General features: G+C 39.1%; 1 protein-coding gene across 1 annotated transcript; it reads right to left on the bottom strand.

The window, feature by feature from the left end:
- Window positions 1–810: 810 nt before the first annotated feature.
- Window positions 811–15,257, bottom strand: LOC121377498. The gene is made up of 3 exons (XM_041505509.1): window positions 15,161–15,257; window positions 1,957–2,569; window positions 811–1,491 (listed from the first exon to the last, which is right to left on the bottom strand). Exons 2-3 carry the CDS (start codon window positions 2,557–2,559, stop codon window positions 949–951), a joined length of 1,146 nt encoding a protein of 381 aa, XP_041361443.1. The 5' UTR covers window positions 2,560–2,569; window positions 15,161–15,257; the 3' UTR covers window positions 811–948.
- Between the last annotated feature and the right edge of the window lie 4,982 nt (window positions 15,258–20,239).

Raw genomic sequence — 20,239 nt, 5'->3', positions numbered from 1 at the left:
GACCAGCCCTTTGATATTCGTAGAATTTTCAACTTAATGGCTTCTGCCAGAGGGTACCGAGGTTAAAATTATGTACCCTAAAATCTTGGAAATTAATGGATATATTTTTTTAATGTTTAGATAAATGATAGTAAAAGAAGTGCTGTTTACAAATGGTCATGTGCTTGAAATGTAATGTCCTAACCCTAATTTAAAAACATTTCAAACCCATAACCACCTAGATGAGACACTTACATCTGTTTTGTTTTTATTACCTACCCTAAATATGATTTTCTTTTGGAGACTGACAGTAGTTTTGTTTTTCATCATTATTTTATACCCCAAATTTTAGCAAAGCATAGACATTTTTCTTCTTCCACATGTCATCTTATATGTAGCTTTATGCAATTTTCTAATAGAAATCAAATAACATCGTCAAAGTTAAATACATTGTTTACTACTTTTCTTAATGTACATTGTACTGCTATACTTTTAATTTTATACATTGTTTAGTCACACTAATTTTGTTTCCTGTTAAAAAAAAAAGTTCTCCTGAAATTAAATTAAACTTTAAATTAATACAACGATATGCAATTAAGTTACAGACTAATATACTTTTTAAAATGAATGTGAAATACTTAATATGTTTGTTTTTATGTATTTCAGCAACTGAACCAATAGATGTAGAGTCATCGATTAGATTTCGAAAATGAGATTCTGAAGACAAACTATTAAACAAATTACATTGCATCTTGATATTGAGAACAGAATGATAGAAATAATAGAACAGTTTCAACAGATATGCAAATGAGACAGAAATCACTTTTTAAAAAAACACTCGATGGGACCCGTTTTTTATCTACTTAATTAAACTTCGTCCCATAAGTCCCTATCTTCTTCACAGTATTCTTGTACTTGTTCCTCTTCCTGGTTTTGACTACGACGACTGCTGCGGTGATCATGTCGGTGTCATAACTGGCCTATGACCTCTCTCTGCACGAAGAATGCCAGTATGCGGTACCAGTGGTGCAGACGTCGGAGGCCTCGTCTGATGTTTCGGGTCACATTTCTGCGAAAAGGCACATGCTCTTGTTCTGTCACTGGGACACTTTCTGCGGGGAGATATTGCTGCGATTCGGTTCTTAAATAATGTTCTGCTAGTAAAGGTTCCGACACTGAAGGTTCAGATGCTGGGGATTCTGGGTTTGGAGATGGTCGTTCTAATGTCGAAGGTTCTGGGGTTGACGGTTGTGGTATTTCAGGGTCTGGGTTTGGAGATGGTCGTTCTAAAGTCGAAGGTACTGAGGTTGACAGTTGTAGTATTTCAGGGTCTGGGTTGATAGATTGGTTTCCAGCGAGTCTTCGACGACGGTTTCGACGTTCTACTCTTGGTCGTTCTGAAGTTTCTGAGTTGGCAGATTCTGGTATATCAGGGTCTGGGTTGGCAGACGGGTTTCCAGCGAGTCTTCGGCGACGGTTTCGAGGTCTCGCATTGCAATGTGGCCTTAGATCCTAAAGTAAAGAAGAGTCTGTAAACACTTATCAAGCTTGAACTTTGCTAATGTTTAAAGTCAGATATGTTTAGAATAGCGATGACGATGTATAATTTCATAAAGAAATATTGATCTAAATGCACTACATTATCAAAGTTTTAAAAATACTCTATAGTCTTAAGAAAAACATCAATCAATCATGATTTCAGTCGTTACTATATTAATTACTGTCCTATTTATTTTACAAAAGCAATTTCATGTGTTTATTTATTTCCAGTAAATTGCATGTTACTATACTTGTTCTCTTTACCATGTACATGGTGATTCAGCAACGGTTGAGAAGCCCAATTTGAATTCTATGATGATATTACTGATCATTTTTATTTATTGAAATGCAGTTACATGTTTATCAGTAATCTACTTTATGGTTGGCTGGCTGTATCTACTTCCGTTTGCACTTTAAATAGATCAATAAAACACAAACCCTAATAGATTCTTCAACTTCTTCAATTCGTCCGAGTTGGAAATGCACCCTCGCGTTATCGCTCCTGTTGCCGGCTGGCGGGCCAAACCCGAAATCACCATGCCGACTGTGGGTGCTGTCTGGAAACTCGGCGTACCTCCTGGGCAACGTGATGTTACACCTCCGGTGTTGGAGACGAGACAGCGACAGCATCGTACGCAGCGTCGGCTCGAACCTCTCCATCCAGACGGTGGCCGGCAGTCCGTCGATGATGGGGTCCTCGGGGTAATTCTCGTGGTCCTGGAAACCAAGACACACGTTTAACACGGGGCAAGTCACGCCGGGTAGAATGGGAACTTCTACCGCGAAGTCGTCCTGCCAGAGATCCTCTTCGAAATCGTTAAGTGGCAAGCGGGTCCGTCCGTGGAGTACGGTGTGGTGGCTGACATAACTGATTTCGATGACGTCTGACGACTGCAGGGTGTCTTGGAGCTCTTCCTCCTCGGGAGAGTCGAACCTGAAGTCATCGACGTCGTACTCGTCCCAGCTAGTGCACGACATGCAAAAGCGAAGTGCTTTCCCGGCGCGTCCAATCCTCTTACGGAACTTCTTCTTCAAAGACATTGTTTCGTGTCTGTTGAAGAAAATATTTTATTTAATGACACACTCAACACATTTTATTTACGGTTATATGGCGTCAGACATATGGTTAAGGACTACATAGATATTGAGAGAGGAAACCCGCTGTCACCACTTCATTGGCTACTCTTTTCGATTACAGCAAGGAATATTTTATGTGCACCATCACAGAGAGGATAGCACATACCACGGCCTTTAATATACCAATCGTGGTGCACTGGCTGGAACGAGAAATAGCTCAATGGGTCCACCGACGGGAATCGATCCTAGACAGACCGCCCATCAAGCGGCCCAAAATGTCTGTTGACAAACGTTCAGAACGATAAATCAAGTCTTGAAAACATTGAAACACTGATTTTGTTTTGTTTTCAAATCCGTTTTAGTTTCTTTCCCAAACTTAAGAGACATTTTATGACTGGCGGATAATCATTTAACATTTCTTAAGCTAATTGATCTATTGCAATACGTCTCTCTACACAAGGTATGTTTTCTACACACCAGATTATTTTCTACAACAGTGCCCTTTATGTCAGCATATATAAAAAGAGCACGCAACAATTTACTAACTTGCGATCGCCAAAATTAGCCCAGGAATTTAATCACAATTCCTACGCTCAATTTCAGGAATTTTATTCCCTAGCATTTATTTTGTACATCTTCTTATTGCTCTTTGCGTTACTTTGACGGCATGTACACAATTTACATATAATCTTTTATGAAATTTACTGAAGCATGAATATATGTATTTTCATTATTTATCCATGCATGTTATATTATAAAAAGTTAAATATCACAATACGTATAGTATCGCCACCCACATATCGGGATACATATCGTATGACATCCCACATATCGGGATATATACCGTATCGACACCCACAGATCGGGATACATATCGTATCACATCCCACATATCGGGATACATACCATATCACATCCCACATATCGGGATACATATCGTAACACATCCCACATATCGGGATACATACCATATCACATCCCACATATCGGGATACATACCATATCACATCCCACATATCGTATCGCTTGCCACATATCGGGATACATATATCGCCAGCCACCCATATCGTTACGCCTCTATCTTCAACCCGAGTACATTTTAAGCTGTATTAAAGATATTAATTAATGTAATTTATTCCGCCACATTAACTACTTTTCTTACACACCCGTTGGTGAGAATATCATTCATTATTTTTGATAACACATACTTGTTTACACATGTACGTGTGTTAACAATTTTAAGACATACGACTGGCTGCTCCTAGGTGATGGCTAGATCACCAATGCCATACATTCAATGAAAAAACAGCACGGTCGAAATCGATTAAACTGTAACGTACAGTTAATCTGTGACGCGTACGTTACCTACAAGTATAGTCGAAAAAGATGTCAAAATTTGCTTAAAACCTGGGTTTTGAGGATATTTAAGAAATAGAATAATACGTTCGTGTCCGTTAGATACCATTTATCTTACAACTCGTTTAAAAACGTATAAACTCGCTTTCGCTCGTTATATACATTTTGAAACATCGTTGTAAGATAAATTGTATCTAACGGCCACTATTGTATTATTCTCTCTAGACCTAAACAAACTTTATATCCACTTTCCCATAGATAGGATGCAATAGTAAATATATCACTACCTTTGGTGTAGGCGTTATGAGGCACTAGTTGGGATGCGGAAAAAAACACAAAAACACCCACGAATCTAGTGATCGTAGAACTCATTGCGAGCGCTCTAATACGGAGCCACATCACACGACGCCATATAACAATAAATAAAAAATGTACGTTAACCAGTAAATATACACACAAAAATTAATTAAGCACCACCTGAATTGCATTGCTGCAAACAAAAACCCACCCGTCTAGAAATAGTTGTCCGTGCCGACATTGATAGTTTTTATATATTGTGTTTGTAATGGGTATTTAGCGAGATGATATGAATAAATTTGTTTTGAAAAGTACATCAGTGTGATTGTGGCTCCATAGTTAATTACCATACTTGTTCTTTCATATTTACTGGTTTTGTCTTTTCCTCTAGAACACATTAAATATATTGATGTAGCGATATTGTCACTTTCTGTCAATCGTTTTCACTATCCTATATATACAAACACAGAACATTACTTTCAGTGTTTTTCTTTACGATTCACGAAATGTTCACAATTACGTTATAATTAGGTCTATATAAGCCACGCGGAAAAAACTATATCTGCTTAATTAATTTCCAGGTATATAGATTAAAATGTCTCCTTACCAATATTGTTCTTTAGAAAAGCATGGTCAGCTAAAACAGCTGATACCTCAGCATGCAGGCCCGTACGCGGGGGTGGGGGGGGGGGGGGGGGCGGCGGTAGTGTACGCACCCCCCCAAATTACTAAAGGTCCACTTTTCTCTATTAAATTTAAATAATGTTACGTAATCGTTGTTGTTTTGAGGGGTTATTTTTATGTTGATTGGTCCCATCATGAGCAATTCGCACCGACCCATTAAAAATCCTGCGTACGGGCCTGGCATGTAAGTTCACATCAAACAGGCGTGTACGCAGTGTGTGTGGGTGGGTGGGGGGGGGGGGGGGGGGTATCTAAACTGGTGATGAACTTTCTAGGGGGAGTTCGGGTCATGCTCCCCCGCAAAATATATGAAAAAAAATATTAAAGGGACATTCCTGAGTTTGCTGCAATTTTTAAGATGTTATCGACTAACAAAGACTTTTTAACGATTGTAATTACATATCGAATATATTTTTCTGCATAAAATATTACGAATTACGATTTTCCGTGAAGTTAAAAAAACATAATACTATTTTACTATTGCCACACGCTGTAAAACTGACGATTGACGTGCGCAGTACTATTGGCAAACGCTAGACTGGATTATGCGCTTCACGGTAAACCAAATGGTCACATTGGGAACCAATCAAATACTTATCGAACGTTAGCCAAACGTTTGCTGGCTGAACTTGGGGCTGGTTTACTGCTTAGCCTGTTGCGCCTGCGCAGATGGGACAGGGTTTTTTTTCCAGGAGTAAATTTAGCCAGCGGTTTGTCGCTAACGCTTGTCTTGGAAGACAGATTTTTACGCTACAAATTAAACCGAATGACCATTTCGGGAACGACCAGTCAAAATATGTTTGCAAACGTTTAGCAAAAAAACAACAACGGCTGACTGAATGTTGCAATGTTACTTTATTTCCGCTGTGTCATGCGCACACTTCAATTTGCAGACGACGTTAGACTGCCAAAGAGATGATAAAATAAATGTTTACGTTTTGTGGACCCTAAGCCTCGTTGAATAAAGCAGTGCACTTAATTGTTGGACAATCATGCTTTATGTAGTTATTATAATTGTAGCCTTTGCTCCTGATGTGATTTTTCGCTACTAATATGTAGGCTTACTTTGATTTAATGAGGAATAGCGACACATGTCGACACCAGTCACGGAGTCAATTTTCGGACCCTTTAAATTGTCACAACTTATGTTAGTTCAATTGTTAATTACATATTGTAGTCTGAAACGGAAATGAAACGGAATTTACAAAAACATGAAACGGAAAATAGCTTCTTCTTTTTTTTAAACGGAAAACCACTGAGTCATACTTGTTCTATTCTTGGCCAACAATTTCACCAACTATATACATTACAAGTGGACTACATTGCACACTTATGTGGTAACAGACTCTGGCCCGTAGAGCCTCCCGTGTGCACTCATTACTGAGTGTCTGTAGCTCTCGATAAACTCCCAACTCCTACTCTGTCAGTTCCAACGCCTACTAGTACTTCGTTTTGCAACCACTGATTAGTGGTTGTATATTAAACGTGTTTCTGATCGTTCTAATATTTGTGCTTGGTTAAATTTCATTTTATTTCCCAAGATATAGTTTTTTCGTACGTTTGGGCTTCTTAAAAATATTAAAGTTACATTCTCTGGTTACCATATTATAACATCATGTACAAATATGAAATACAAGCTCAAATGCACTTTTAAAAAAGTCGTGTGTGTTCGCTATGAACGGATATCGTCAAACGTATACGCTTGATTTGTCACCTGTGCCGCCATTGCTCGGCAAAGCACAAACGACAGTCTGTTGTCAGTTTCAGTTAACACATGCGTTTGCCGATTTCAAATTGTAGGGTTCGTCTCAAAAAATTAAAACAGAAATATTGTGCTGTACGAGGAACGTTCGGTTGAGGATACGGTACTAGAGTCTTTAGTTAAAACCGGTTTGATCTTGACAACGTATTATCGACAGTCGTACCTTCCTATTTCAGAATTGATATTTTATAAAGTGTTAGTAGAACTTTCAAAGTTTAGTTTGTATACTAGTAACACATTAATCATGTATATATTTTTAAAATAAAATATACTAAAGTAGACAATGAACGTTTTCACGTCTTAATTTTACGTGTTAAAATCGACAAATTCAAATAAATATTATTTCTTTTGGAAAGGGTAAAGTGTGTGTGTGTGTGTGTGGGGGGGGGGGGTTGTTTAACGACATACAAGATAAAGCATATTGGTTTAATAATCATCCGACCCCATACAACCGTAAATAAAATGTGTTGAGTGCGTCGTTAAATAAAACATATCCTATCCTTCCTTCCATCTGCTGTTGGATGTCTAACATTTGGTAATTTTGACATATAATCTTAGAGAGGAATCGGGTGCATGTGCAGGGGGAGGGTATTGGAGGTCGAAACCCTTACTTGCCCAAGCTTTAAAAAAAATGAAATGTATTTTTTGGGGAGCATGGCCCCATATAAACTTCGCTCAACAGTCTATAACCCCAACCCCGCTGAAATCCCTGCACACGCGCCTTGGAAACCCGCTACATATTTTTTTAGCAAGGGATCGTTTATATGTACCATCCCACAGACAGGATATCACATATCATGGTCTTTTTGTATACCCGCCGATGGGGATCGATCCTAGACTGACCGCGCATTTCCAAAAAATATCTTTCTAGGTCTAAGTAATTAATAAAAATAACATGTAGTCTTGAAAAATGTTACGTAAATCGAACACAGTACCCTCTTCCTCTACCCCTAGAGCGTTACGTAATTAGGTCTCACTACACAGATCACTTCCGGGTGAGAGTTGATTCATCACGGTCCACTATAGTTACTAATTGGGACACATGTTATGGTTCACATATTTACTTCTAGGAAATGGTGAAGAATTAAAACAATATGTATATTTAATGGTAAGCCTTCTGGCTGTATTTTGCCCATGTTATTTTGTAATATTGTGCATCGACCTTTATGGACATGGGTATATAGCGCAAGTGACAGCCGGAGTGAATCGGTTAATGAACCACCTGTTCGGACCGGTACTACAGCCAGATGCGGTCATATAGCAAAAAACTGAGACGGAAATGTTCTCAATTTTGGAGTGAAAATAATTGCTAATATAATGTATGTTTGCAATGGTGTATGTTGTTAGTGCCAACGAGAACCCGTTCTATGGGCAATCTTCGCTTGAAGTTGGGCAGTTTAACATGTGTTTGAATGGCAGATGACATCTGTGTTGTGAGGGTAAGCCTTTTTTTGTAGGTAGAGTCGGTTTTAATTTTTTTTTTTGTCTTTTTTTTGTCTTTTTTTAACGCCTTAAAGGCGCTCTATCACAGAGTTAGTGGGCCTTATTTATCTAAATATGGATTATAAATGACAATTACATTAATTTGGAATACCAAACCTCGCTATTGTATCACCCAAAACATTTTAATTGAACCATGATAGAGGGAATCCCATGTGAGCAGCTTCATTTTTAAAAATTGTAACTCTTTTTATTAGGAGTCTCAAACGTACGACAAAACCGAGTATTGATGAGGCTATATATACGATAGCCCTGGTTTGTTTTCTCTCTTTTTTCTTCTTCTTTTTTTTTACGGAGCTATCGTACCCAGGACCACTGTGGGCGCGTGTGCAGGAATTTTAGCAAAGGGGGTCTAGACTGAGGTGAGCAACGTTTATAGGGAGTGACACGCTCCGCTGGACAGTTATCGGGGGGCGAGGGGGGGGGGGGGGGCAGAAAACAAAATGTGCTTAAGCAGGGGATTCAGCAAGCGATGATTATTATTATTTATTTTATTTTATTTATTTTGGGGATGAGGGGGGAGCGAGGGTTATTTTGTTGTTTACTTTGTTGTTGGTTTTTGGTTTTTTGTTTGTTTTGTTTTTTTACGGAGCTCCGTATACAGTACTACTGCAGACGCGTGTGCAGGGATTTTAGCATGGGGAGGGAGTCTACACGGAGGCGGTTCCCCGAAAAATGTATCACCAAAAAAAACAAATCCTTATACAAGGAGATGGGTATGTGCCTGCACAGACAAAACACATTGTGGCACAATACTTTTTGCTTAAAGGAGACCGGACACCAAAAGACATGTAGTGTATAATGGATTAAGTTAGCGTCAAAGACTGCATTACTCTAATGTCCTCCGTTACTAGACAATGTGTGTGTGTGTGTGTGTGTGTGTGTGTGTGTGTGTGTGTGTGTACCCTTCACTTGTTTCAATCTCTTATGTATACTGCATAACAACTGTATAACAAATAAAAGTGCATTCTATTGGCAATAGACAATAGTATTTGCACAAATAATTTATGTCACATATTACTATCAGCTGTTTTAACTGCGTAAATGTTACTCGAACTTTCTGCTTTGGTATAATTAATGCAACCTAATAAATGAGGTATTCGCTTTACTGTAGCCACGTGAAAGCATTACTGACTCACCACCGGTTGGTATGTTCAGTGTACTCATTCGAAAAGGGCAGCAAACAAACAATCAGTTCTGTGGGTACGTTATGAGTGCATGTCATCACGGATGTACTTATTCTAATTAGCTCTGTCCTGTGCTGGTTTTAATTTAGTAAAACTATTATGTGAGTGGCAGTCCTCTTTGTGGCGGTGCAGGAGGGATTAAATGCCCAGCAAAGGATCTCCTCGGGAGTGGCCGTCCTCCTATTGACGAGGCACAAGATAGATATAAATAGAATCAAGCACTGTTTTGCCAAAAGCTCATTCGACTTTGCATTGTGTAGAGATACGGCCCTGACCATGCATTACAGGTTTAAAAAATGAATATGTGGTCATTAAACAAAAATATGAACCAAAAGATGTAAATTAATGAAAACCGGGCGGAAAAATATTTAGTGGTTAGAAAGTTATAGCCCTTTTCGATTAGCAGCAAGGAATCTTTTATGTGCACCATCACAGAGAGGATAGCACATACCACGGCCTTTAATATACCAATCTTGGTGCACTGGCTGGAACGAGAAATAGCTCAATGGGCCCACCAACGGGAATCGATCCTAGACAGACCGCCCATCAAGCGAGCGCTTTATAGCTGGGCTACGTCCCGCCCCAAAATGTCTGTTGACAAAGGTTCAGAATGATAAATCAAGTCTTGAAAACATTGAAACACTGATTTTGTTTTGTTTTCAAATCCGTTTTAGTTTCTTTCCCAAACTTAAGAGATGTTTTATGACTGGCGGATAATCATTTAACATTTCTTAAGCTAATTGATCTATTGCAATACGTCTCTCTACACAAGGTATGTTTTCTACACACCAGATTATTTTCTACAACAGTGCCTTTTATGTCAGCATATATAGAAAGAGCACGCAACAATTTACTAACTTCCGATCGCCAAAATTAGTCAGAATTTTATTCCCTAGCATTTATTTTGTACATCTTCTTATTGCTCTTTGCGTTACTTTGACGGCATGTACACAATTTACATATAATCTTTTATGAAATTTACTGAAGCATGAATATATGTATTTTCATTATTTATCCATGCATGTTATATTATAAAAAGTTAAATATCACAATACGTATAGTATCGCCACCCACATATCGGGATACATATCGTATCACATCCCACATATCGGGATATATACCGTATCGACACCCACATATCGGGATACATATCGTATCACATCTCACATATCGGGATACATACCATATCACATCCCACATATCGGGATACATATCGTAACACATCCCATATATCGGGATACATACCATATCACATCCCACATATCGGGATACATACCATATCACATCCCACATATCGGGATACATATCGTATCGCATGCCACATATCGGGATACATATATCGCCAGCCACCCATATCGTTACGCCTCTATCTTCAACTCGAGTACATTTTAAGCTGTATTAAAGATATAAATTAATGTAATTTATTCCGCCACATTTAAAACACCTCCTTGTAAGATAAATTTTATCTAACGGCCACTCATGTATTATTCTCTCTAGACCTAAACAAACTTTATATCCACTTTCCCATAGATAGGATCCAATAGTAGATGTAGGCATTATGAGGCACTAGTTGGGATGCGGAAAAAACCACAAAAACCCCCACGAATCTAGTGATCGTAGAACTCATTGCGAGCGCTCTAATACGGAGCCACATCATACGACGCCATATAACAATAAATAAAAAATGTACGTTAACCAGTAAATATACACAGAAAAATTAATTAAGCACCGCCTGAATTGCATTGCTGCAAAAAAAAAAATAATAATCTAGAAATAGTTGTCCGTGCCGACATTGATAGTTTTTATATATTGTGTTTCTACTGGGTATTTAGCGAGATAGGAATAAATTTGTTTTGAAAAGTACATCAGTGTGATTGTGGATCCATAATTAATTACCATACTTGTTCTTGCAAATTTACTGGTTTTGTCTTTTCCCCTAGAACACATTAAGTATATTGATGTAGCGATAGTGTCACTTTCTGTCAATCGTTTTCACTATCCTATATATACAAACACAGAACATTACTTTCAGTGTTTTTGTTTACGATTCACGAAATGTTCACAATTACGTTATAATTAGGTCTATATAAGTCACGCGGAAAAAAACTAGACTTGCTTAATTATTTTTCAGGTATATAGACTAAAATGTCTCCGTACCTATATTGTTCTTTAGAAAAGCATGGTCAGCTAAAACAGCTGATACCTCAGCATGTAAGTTCACATCAAACAGGCGTGTTTGCAGGGGAGTTCGGGTCATGTTCCCCCGCAAAATATATGAAAACAAATATATTAAAGGGACATTCCTGAGTTTGCTGCAATTTTAAAGATGTTATCGGCTAACAAAGACTTTTTAACGATTGTAATTACATATCGAATATATTTTTCTGCATAAAATATTACGAATTACGATTTTCCGTGAAGTTAAAAAAATTTAATACTATTTTACTATTGCCACACGCTTTAAAACTGACGATTTACCCATGCGCAGTACTATTGGCAAACGCTAGACTGGATTATGCGCTTCACGGTAAACCAAATGGTCACATTGGGAACCAATCAAATACTTCTCGAACGTTAGCGAAACGTTTTCTGGCTGAACTTGGGGCTGGTTTACTGCTTAGGCTGTTGCGCCTGCGCAGATGGGACAGGTTTTTTTTTCCAGGAGTAAATTTAGCCAGCGGTTTGTCGTTAACGCTTGTCTTGGAAGACAGATGTTTACGCTACACATTAAACCGAATGACCATTTCGGGAACCACCAGTCAAAATATGTTTGCAAACGTTTAGCAAAAAAAACCCGGCTGACTGAATGTTACTTTATTTCCGCTGTGTCATACACACACTTCAATTTGCAGACGACGTTAGACTGTCAAAGAGATGATAAAATAAATGTTTACGTTTTGTGAACCCTAAGCCTCGTTGAATAAAGCAGTGCACTTAATTGTTGGACAATCATGCTTTATGTAGTTATTATAATTGTAGCCTTTGCTCCTGATGTGATTTTTCGCTACTAATATGTAGGCTTACTTTGATTTAATGAGGAATAGCGACACATGTCGACACCAGTCACTGAGTCAATTTTCGGACCCTTTAATTTGTCACAACTTATGTTAGTTCAATTGTTAATTACATATTGTAGTCTGAAACGGAAATGAAACGGAATTTACAAAAACATGAAACGGAAAATAGCTTCTGCTGTTTTTTAAACGGAAAACCACTGAGTCATACTTGTTCTATTCTTGGCCAACAATTTCACCAACTATATACATTACAAGTGGACTACATTGCACACTTCTGTGGTAACAGACTCTGGCCCGTAGAACCCACCGTGTGCCCCCATTACTGAGTGTTTGTAGCTCTCGATAAACTCCCAACTCCTACTCTGTCAGTTCCAACGCCTACTAGTACTTCGTTTTGCAACCACTGATTAGTGGTTGTATATTAAACGTGTTTCTGATCGTTCTAATATTTGTGCTTGGTTAAATTTCATTTTATTTCCCAAGATATAGTTTTTTCGTACGTTTGGACTTCTTAAAAATATTAAAGTTACATTCTCTGGTTACCATATTATAACATCATGTACACATATGAAATACAAGCTCAAATGCATTTTTAAGAAAGTCGTGTGTGTTCGCTATGAACGGATATCGTCAAACGTATACGCTTGATTTGTCGCCTGTGCCGCCATTGCTCGGCAAAGCACAAACGACAGCCTGTTGTCAGTTTCAGTTAACACGTGCGTTTGCCAATTTCAAATTGTAGGGTTCGTCTCAAAAAATTAAAACAGAAATATTGTGCTGTACGAGGAACGTTCGGTTGAGGATACGGTACTAGAGTCTTTAGTTAAAACCGGTTTGATCTTGACAACGTATTATCGACAGTCGTACCTTCCTATTTCAGAATTGATATTTTATAAAGTGTTAGTAGAACTTTCAAAGTTTAGTTTGTATACTAGTAACACATTAATCATGTATATATTTTTAAAATAAAATATACTAAAGTAGACAATGAACGTTTTCACGTCTTAATTTTACGTGTTAAAATCGACAAATTCAAATAAATATTATTTCGTTTGGAAAGGGTAAAGTGTGTGTGTGTGTGTGTGTGTGTGTGGGGGGGGGGGGGTTATTTAACGACATCAAAGATAAAGTATATTGGTTTAATAATCATCCGACCCCATACAACCGTAAATAAAATGTGTTGAGTGCGTCGTTAAATAAAACATATCCTATCCTTCCTTCCATCTGCTGTTGGATGTCTAACATTTGGTAATTTTGACATATAATCTTAGAGAGGAATCGGGTGCATGTGCAGGGGGAGGGTATTGGAGGTCGAAACCCTTACTTGCCCAAGCTTTAAAAAAAGATGAAATGTATTTTTTGGGGGAGCATGGCCCCATATAAACTTCGCTCAACAGTCTATAACCCCAACCCCGCTGAAATCTCTGCACACGCGCCTTTGAAAGCTGCTAAATTTTTTTTAGCAAGGGATCGTTTATATGTACCATCCCACAGACAGGATATCACATATCATGGTCTTTTTGTATACCCGCCGATGGGGATCGATCCTAGACTGACCGAGCATTTCCAAAAAACATCTTTTTAGGTCTAAGTAATTAATAAAAATAACATGTAGTCTTGAAAAATGTTACGTAAATCGAACACAGTACCCTCTTCCTCTACCCCTAGAGCGTTACGTAATTAGTAACAGCCCGTTACATGTAACGCGTATGCCAACAGCTGGCCACTGTCAAATTTTCAAGGCAAATCCCCCACTCACCGACCCCTGGAAAGGCGTTGTACCATACCTCTATGGATATAAATATGTTTTGGAGATATGAGACGACCCCTGAATCAAGACAGTTAAATTTGTTCAAACATTGCGAAATCTCACGTGATCTCTTGTTGGGGAATTCTATACTTGTGACCGGCCTCGGTGGCGTCGTGTCAGGCCATCGGTCTACAGGCTGGTAGGTACTGGGTTCGGATCCCAGTCGAGGCATGGGATTTTTAATCCAGATACCGACTCCAAACCCTGAGTGAGTGCTCCGCAAGGCTCAATGGGTAGGTGTAAACCACTTGCACCGACCAGTGATCCATAACTGGTTCAACAAAGGCCATGGTTTGTGCTATCCTGCCTGTGGGAAGCGCAAATAAAAGATCCCTTGCTGCCTGTCGTAAAAAAGAGTAGCCTATGTGGCGACAGCGGGTTTCCTCTAAAAACAGTGTCAGAATGACCATATGTTTGACGTCCAATAGCCGATGATAAGATTAACAAATCAATGTGCTCCAGTGGCGTCGTTAAATAAAACAAACTTTACTTTTTTTTTCTATACTTGTGATAAGCCAATGAAAACCGAGATCGGTACAAGCCCGTCAAAAGTGTCCCACTTTCAAAATACTGGCTTTGTTTTTGACCTGCATAAGCCAGCGTAGTGAAACCAATGCGGAGTGCGGCGTCATATATGCACCAAACGTAATTGGAGTTTCTGTTATATATGCTTAAATAATACAAATATTCCAGGGAATGTAGTTTCAAGCCGACCAGAAACACATTGAATATACAGAAAATGATATTCTAAACAAGAAAATATATTAAGATTAATTTTAATCGTAGAAATATTTTATTAGTCGGAAATATCTTACAATGCAGCAAACTCAGGAATGTCCCTTTAAATTTTACACACACATAACCTCCCCTCTCCCCTGCCCACCACCACCACCGAAATTCCCCTCTACAAAGTTGAAACGCGCTTCCTAAATGGTTAAACGCTTTTACTTACCTTTGCTAGTCTCTAAAACGCTGGCCGTGTAAACAGCAGATTATAAAAAAAATAATAAAAATGAAAATAACCAATAGAAACTTTTTCTGTTTGCAAAATTGACTTCTGAAAATACAGATAAGCCGTGACGTGTTGAACAATTACATGACGTCATAGAGAAAAACTAACATTAGGTCGTGGGACCGTTACTACACCGCCATCGCAGCATCCTTTGGTAGTATTTTTATCAGTAATTTCAGATATGCTTAGTATAAAAAGAAAATGCATCCTACATACATATTACATCTTACAAAAGAGATACCCAACTAGTAGGCCCCCTATAGACAGATTAACAAAGGAATAGTCAAATATAGAGTTTAACAAATTCCTGGGAACATGACTAAAAAATATTAGGTAGGGACAGTCTAAATTTTTTTATTTAAAAACTACATTTGTACTCTTTTTAACTTAAAATTAAAAAAACATAAAAAAACATAGGGAAAAATAATAAGGGTAAGCCCTTTTTCGTAGGTAGAGTCGGTTTCAAAAAAGTAGTTTTTTTGTTTTTGTTTTTTTTAACGCCTTAAAGGCGCTCTATCACAGAGTTAGTCAGCCTTATTTATCTAAATATGGCTTATAAATGACAATTACATTAATTTGGAATACCAAACCTCGCTATTGTATCACCCAAAACATTTTAATTGAACTATGATAGAGGGAATCCCATGTGAGCAGCTTCATTTAAAAAAAAATTAACTCTTTTTATTAGGAGTCTCAAACGTACGACATAATCGAGTATTGATGAGGCTATATATACGATAGCCCTGGGGTTTTTTTTTTCTCTTTTTTTTTTTTCTCTTTTTTTTTACGCAGCTATCGTACCCAGGACCACTGCGGGCGCGTGTGCAGGAATTTTAGCAAAGGGGGTCTAGACTGAGGTGAGCAACGTTTATAGGGGGTGACACGCTCCGCTGGACAGTTATCGGGGGGGGGGGGGGGGGCGGGTCTAGACTGAGGTGAGCAACGTTTATAGGGGGTGACAGGCTCCGCTGGACAGTTATCGGGGGGTGGGGGTGGGGGGTCTAGACTGAGGTGAGCAACGTTTATAGGGGGTGACAGGCTCCGCTGGACAGTTATCGGGGGGTGGGGGTGGGGGGTCTAGACTGAGGTGAGCAACGTTTATAGGGGGTGACACGCTCCGCTGGACAGTTATCGGGGGGGGGGGCGGGGGCGGGGGGGGGTCTAGACGAGGTGAGCAACGTTTATAGGGAGTGACACGCTCCGCTGGACAGTTATCGGGGGGGGGGGGGCACAGAAAACTAAATTTGCTTAAGCAGGGGATTCAGCAAGCGATGATTATTATTATTTATTTTATTTTATTTATTTTGGATGAGGGGGGAGCGAGGGTTATTTTGTTGTTTACTTTGTTTGTTGTTTGTTTGTTGTTTTTTTTGTTTTTTTACGGAGCTCCGTATACAGTACCACTGCAGACGCGTGTGCAGGGCTTTTAGCATGGGGAGGGAGTCTACACGGAGGCGGTTCCCCGAAAAATGTATCACCAAATTATGTTTTTAAAAATCCTTATACAAGGAGATGGGTATGTGCCTGCACAGACAAAACACATTGTGGCACAATACTTTTTGCTTAAAGGATACCGGACACCAAAAGACATGTAGTGTATAATGGATTAAGTTAGCGTCAAAGACCGCATTACTCTAATGTCCTCCGTTACTAGAAAATGTGTGTGTGTGTGTGTGTGTGTGTGCCCTTCACTGGTTTCAGTCTCTTATGTATACTGCATAACAACTGTATAACAAATAAAAGTGCATTCTATTGGCAATAGACAATAGTATTTGCACACATAATTTATGTCACATATTACTATCAGCTGTTTTAACTGCGTAAATGTTACTCGAACTTTGACACGGGACTTTCTGCTTTGGTATAATTAATGCAACGTAATAAATGAGGTATTCGCTTTACTGAAGGCACGTGAAAGCATTACTGACTCACCACCGGTTGGTATGTTCAGTGTACTCATTCGAAAAGGGCAGCAAACAAACAATTAGTTCTGTGGGTACGTTATGAGTGCATGTCATCACGGATGTACTTATTCTAATTAGCTCTGTCCTGTGCTGGTTTTAATTTAGTAAAACTATTATGTGAGTGGCAGTCCTCTTTGTGGCGGTGCAGGAGGGATTAAATGCCCGGCAAAGGATCTCCTCGGGAGTGGCCGTCCTCCTATTGACGAGGCACAAGATAGATATAAATAGAATCAAGCACTGTTTTGCCAAAAGCTCATTCGACTTTGCATTGTGTAGAGATACGGTCCTGACCATGCATTACAGGTTTTGTCATTCAGATTTATTTAAAGGGTCTTTGTTTAAAGAGACTATCAAATGCATAAATTGCTATCGAGTCTCCCCTGGGTTGTCATGCCAGATCTGAACAGATCAGGGCCTCTTAATGGCCCCTATGGGCAACCTAGGGAGACATCTGAACAACAACAAATAGGTTCCAGTAACAAGCTACTCTCTCAAAAATATTGTAACGGGGCGGCTCATGTCCACAATTGCTCGCGCTTTAAATTGGTAGCGGGTGCCACGAACAATTGTGTTTCCGAGAACTGCCAGTGATAATTTGAAATAACGTAACTGAGCAGGAGGGTCTTAGAAGAGTTAACGTCCAGTTAAAATCCAGATATAACAAGATACTAGATAACACTAAAAATTCAAATTAAAACACAACACAGAAATTGGAGAATAAACATTTATGTCACAAAACACAAATAAAGCAAATTATTGATATTGAATTGATCGATCGCGTTATTTTCGCGACGCGTGTTATTGTCCAGTTATTGTGTCTGGTAATATACACTGCTCATTTACAGTGTACTGGAACTGCACTGGCCATGTGGAAATCCACTCAGATTTCGTCTGGGGTGGGGCGTCGGTCTGGTACACTGGACACGTTATCGAACCACAGGAGGTCCAAGGTCTAATATCCTAGTGAAGCTAACAAGGAGTCCACTCCGAGAATATAAGAGGTCTTGACTCTCTGGTGGGAATTAAACATCAACAGAAGTACCGGTCTGGGTCAAACATCCAACAACAGAGTGGTGACGGCCTTCAACAACTGATGAGTGACAGCGATACTGCGAGTTCCCTGGATGCCTTATGGATACGTCGCCGCGCCTTACACCTGCATCTACCTCCAGTTCCTGTCCCGCTCCTCCGTCAAAGCTCACCACGAGCTGTAGTGAGAATTCAGGGAAACCTCATCCTGTAATCTCTCATCCAAAACACTAGAATACACTTAAGTTCACAATCCTAGAATGCACTAATTCCACAATTCTGGAATACACTAGCACGATTATAGGTAGTACTAGACCAAATAACTTCCGGCTGGGTCAAAGTTGGAGGTGCACCGAACTTTTGATAGAGAAGTGAACACCACAAGTCCTGTGATTGGTTATAAATGTGAGTGTGTTGGTTGTAAAAAATAATAGTTTTATCTGGGTTAAAAAAAAATGTAATTTTATTTCATCTAGTACCAATGTGTCAAGTAGCCTTGTGCTTGAAACATGTATGGGGTACCTGTAAAAAAAAGTACTCGAATTTTGTGCGGAACTAGGGTAGTCATAGACGCTACCCGTTATCTCAGAAACGAGCAGCTTGACCCCCATTTTTTTCTGATTCACTTTAAGTGTGAGGGGTGGTAGTATTTATATCCGTGGCGTGTATGTCGGTTGATACGTTGCAGGTAGGAGTTTAGCCACATATGTTACTATTGTCGTCTATGGGATTTGATTTGGTAGTATACACCCTATAGAATACACTAAGTTCACAATCCTAGAATACCAATGGTGATGAGGTAGTCGTTGCTGCTGATGACTGACACTGAGACATTACAAAGTACAAGAAAGTAAGGGGTTCCCAGGTGCTAACATATTTCAAAACAATATCACATATACACGTTGAACATCTACTACGCTATGCGTCTTAAGCTGTGTTATTCTGCGTCCCATGCGTTAACAAAGCGTTCAGTGCTGCGTCCCATGCGTTAACACTGCGTTGTTGCTGCGTCCCTTGTGTTAACACTGCGTTGTTCCGCGTCCCTTGCGTTAGCATTGCGTTAAGCTGCGTTCCTTGTGTTGGCGTTCCTTGTGTTGTGCTGCGTTCCTTGCGTTAGCACTGCGTTAAGCTGCGTTTCTTGCTTTAACACTGCGTCCCGTGCGTTAACACTGCGTCCCGTGCGTTAACACTGCGTCCCTTGCGTTGTGCTGCGTCCCTTGCGTTAACACTGCGTATCTTGCGTTGTTCTGCGTCCCTTGCGTTAACACTGCGTCTCTTGCGTTGTTCTGCGTCCCTTGCCTTACACTGCGTCCCCTGCATTGTGCTACGTGCCTTGCGTTAACACTGCGTCCCTTGCATTCTGGTATCCACTCTGCTGTTGTTGGTTCCTATTCAATCTTACTATAGTGATAAAGACCTTTCGAAACCGTGTAATAAATTTATTCTGGTCCGGTACTTTTAAATGGGGAATTCCCATTTTCTTTTTACTGCAGTTAGTGCCTTTTATTAGGTAGAACAACGAAAAATAAAAATAAAATATGTGGTCAAGTTTTTTTTTATTTTAAACAAAAATATGAACCAAAAGATGTAAATTAATGAAAACCGGGCGGAAAAATATTTAGTGGTTAGAAAGTTATAGCCCTTTGAAGTTTGGCGTGCTGTGAAATATATATGTTTGCCAAATTTTGACTCGCTTTTTTAAACTTGCCAGTTAAACTCAACTACTGATCGCCATGTGTATATTTCACTTTAAAATGGAACTGAAACACGCCAAATATTATTCTGGAATATGTAATATTGTTTTTGAAGCCATATACCATTATAATGTTAAAATGTTATCATGAACCCTAACGTCGTTATAAACGTAAAATCGGAAAATAAGCAATACAAAGCGACGTTGTTGTTTTCACAACTTAATATATTTATTTAGCCATCACGACACGACAATGCAACAATACCCCATTCATTTCCAACTTCTATTATGCATAAATAGTGAAACAATGTTACATAAAAAAATAAAGGCAGT

This window comes from Gigantopelta aegis, chromosome 7 (genome assembly GCF_016097555.1).
Source record: "Gigantopelta aegis isolate Gae_Host chromosome 7, Gae_host_genome, whole genome shotgun sequence".
NCBI classification, from domain to species: Eukaryota; Metazoa; Mollusca; class Gastropoda; order Neomphalida; family Peltospiridae; genus Gigantopelta; species Gigantopelta aegis.
The sequence above is the reverse complement of the archived record's forward strand: the minus strand, read 5'-3'. Positions and strand labels throughout refer to the sequence as shown.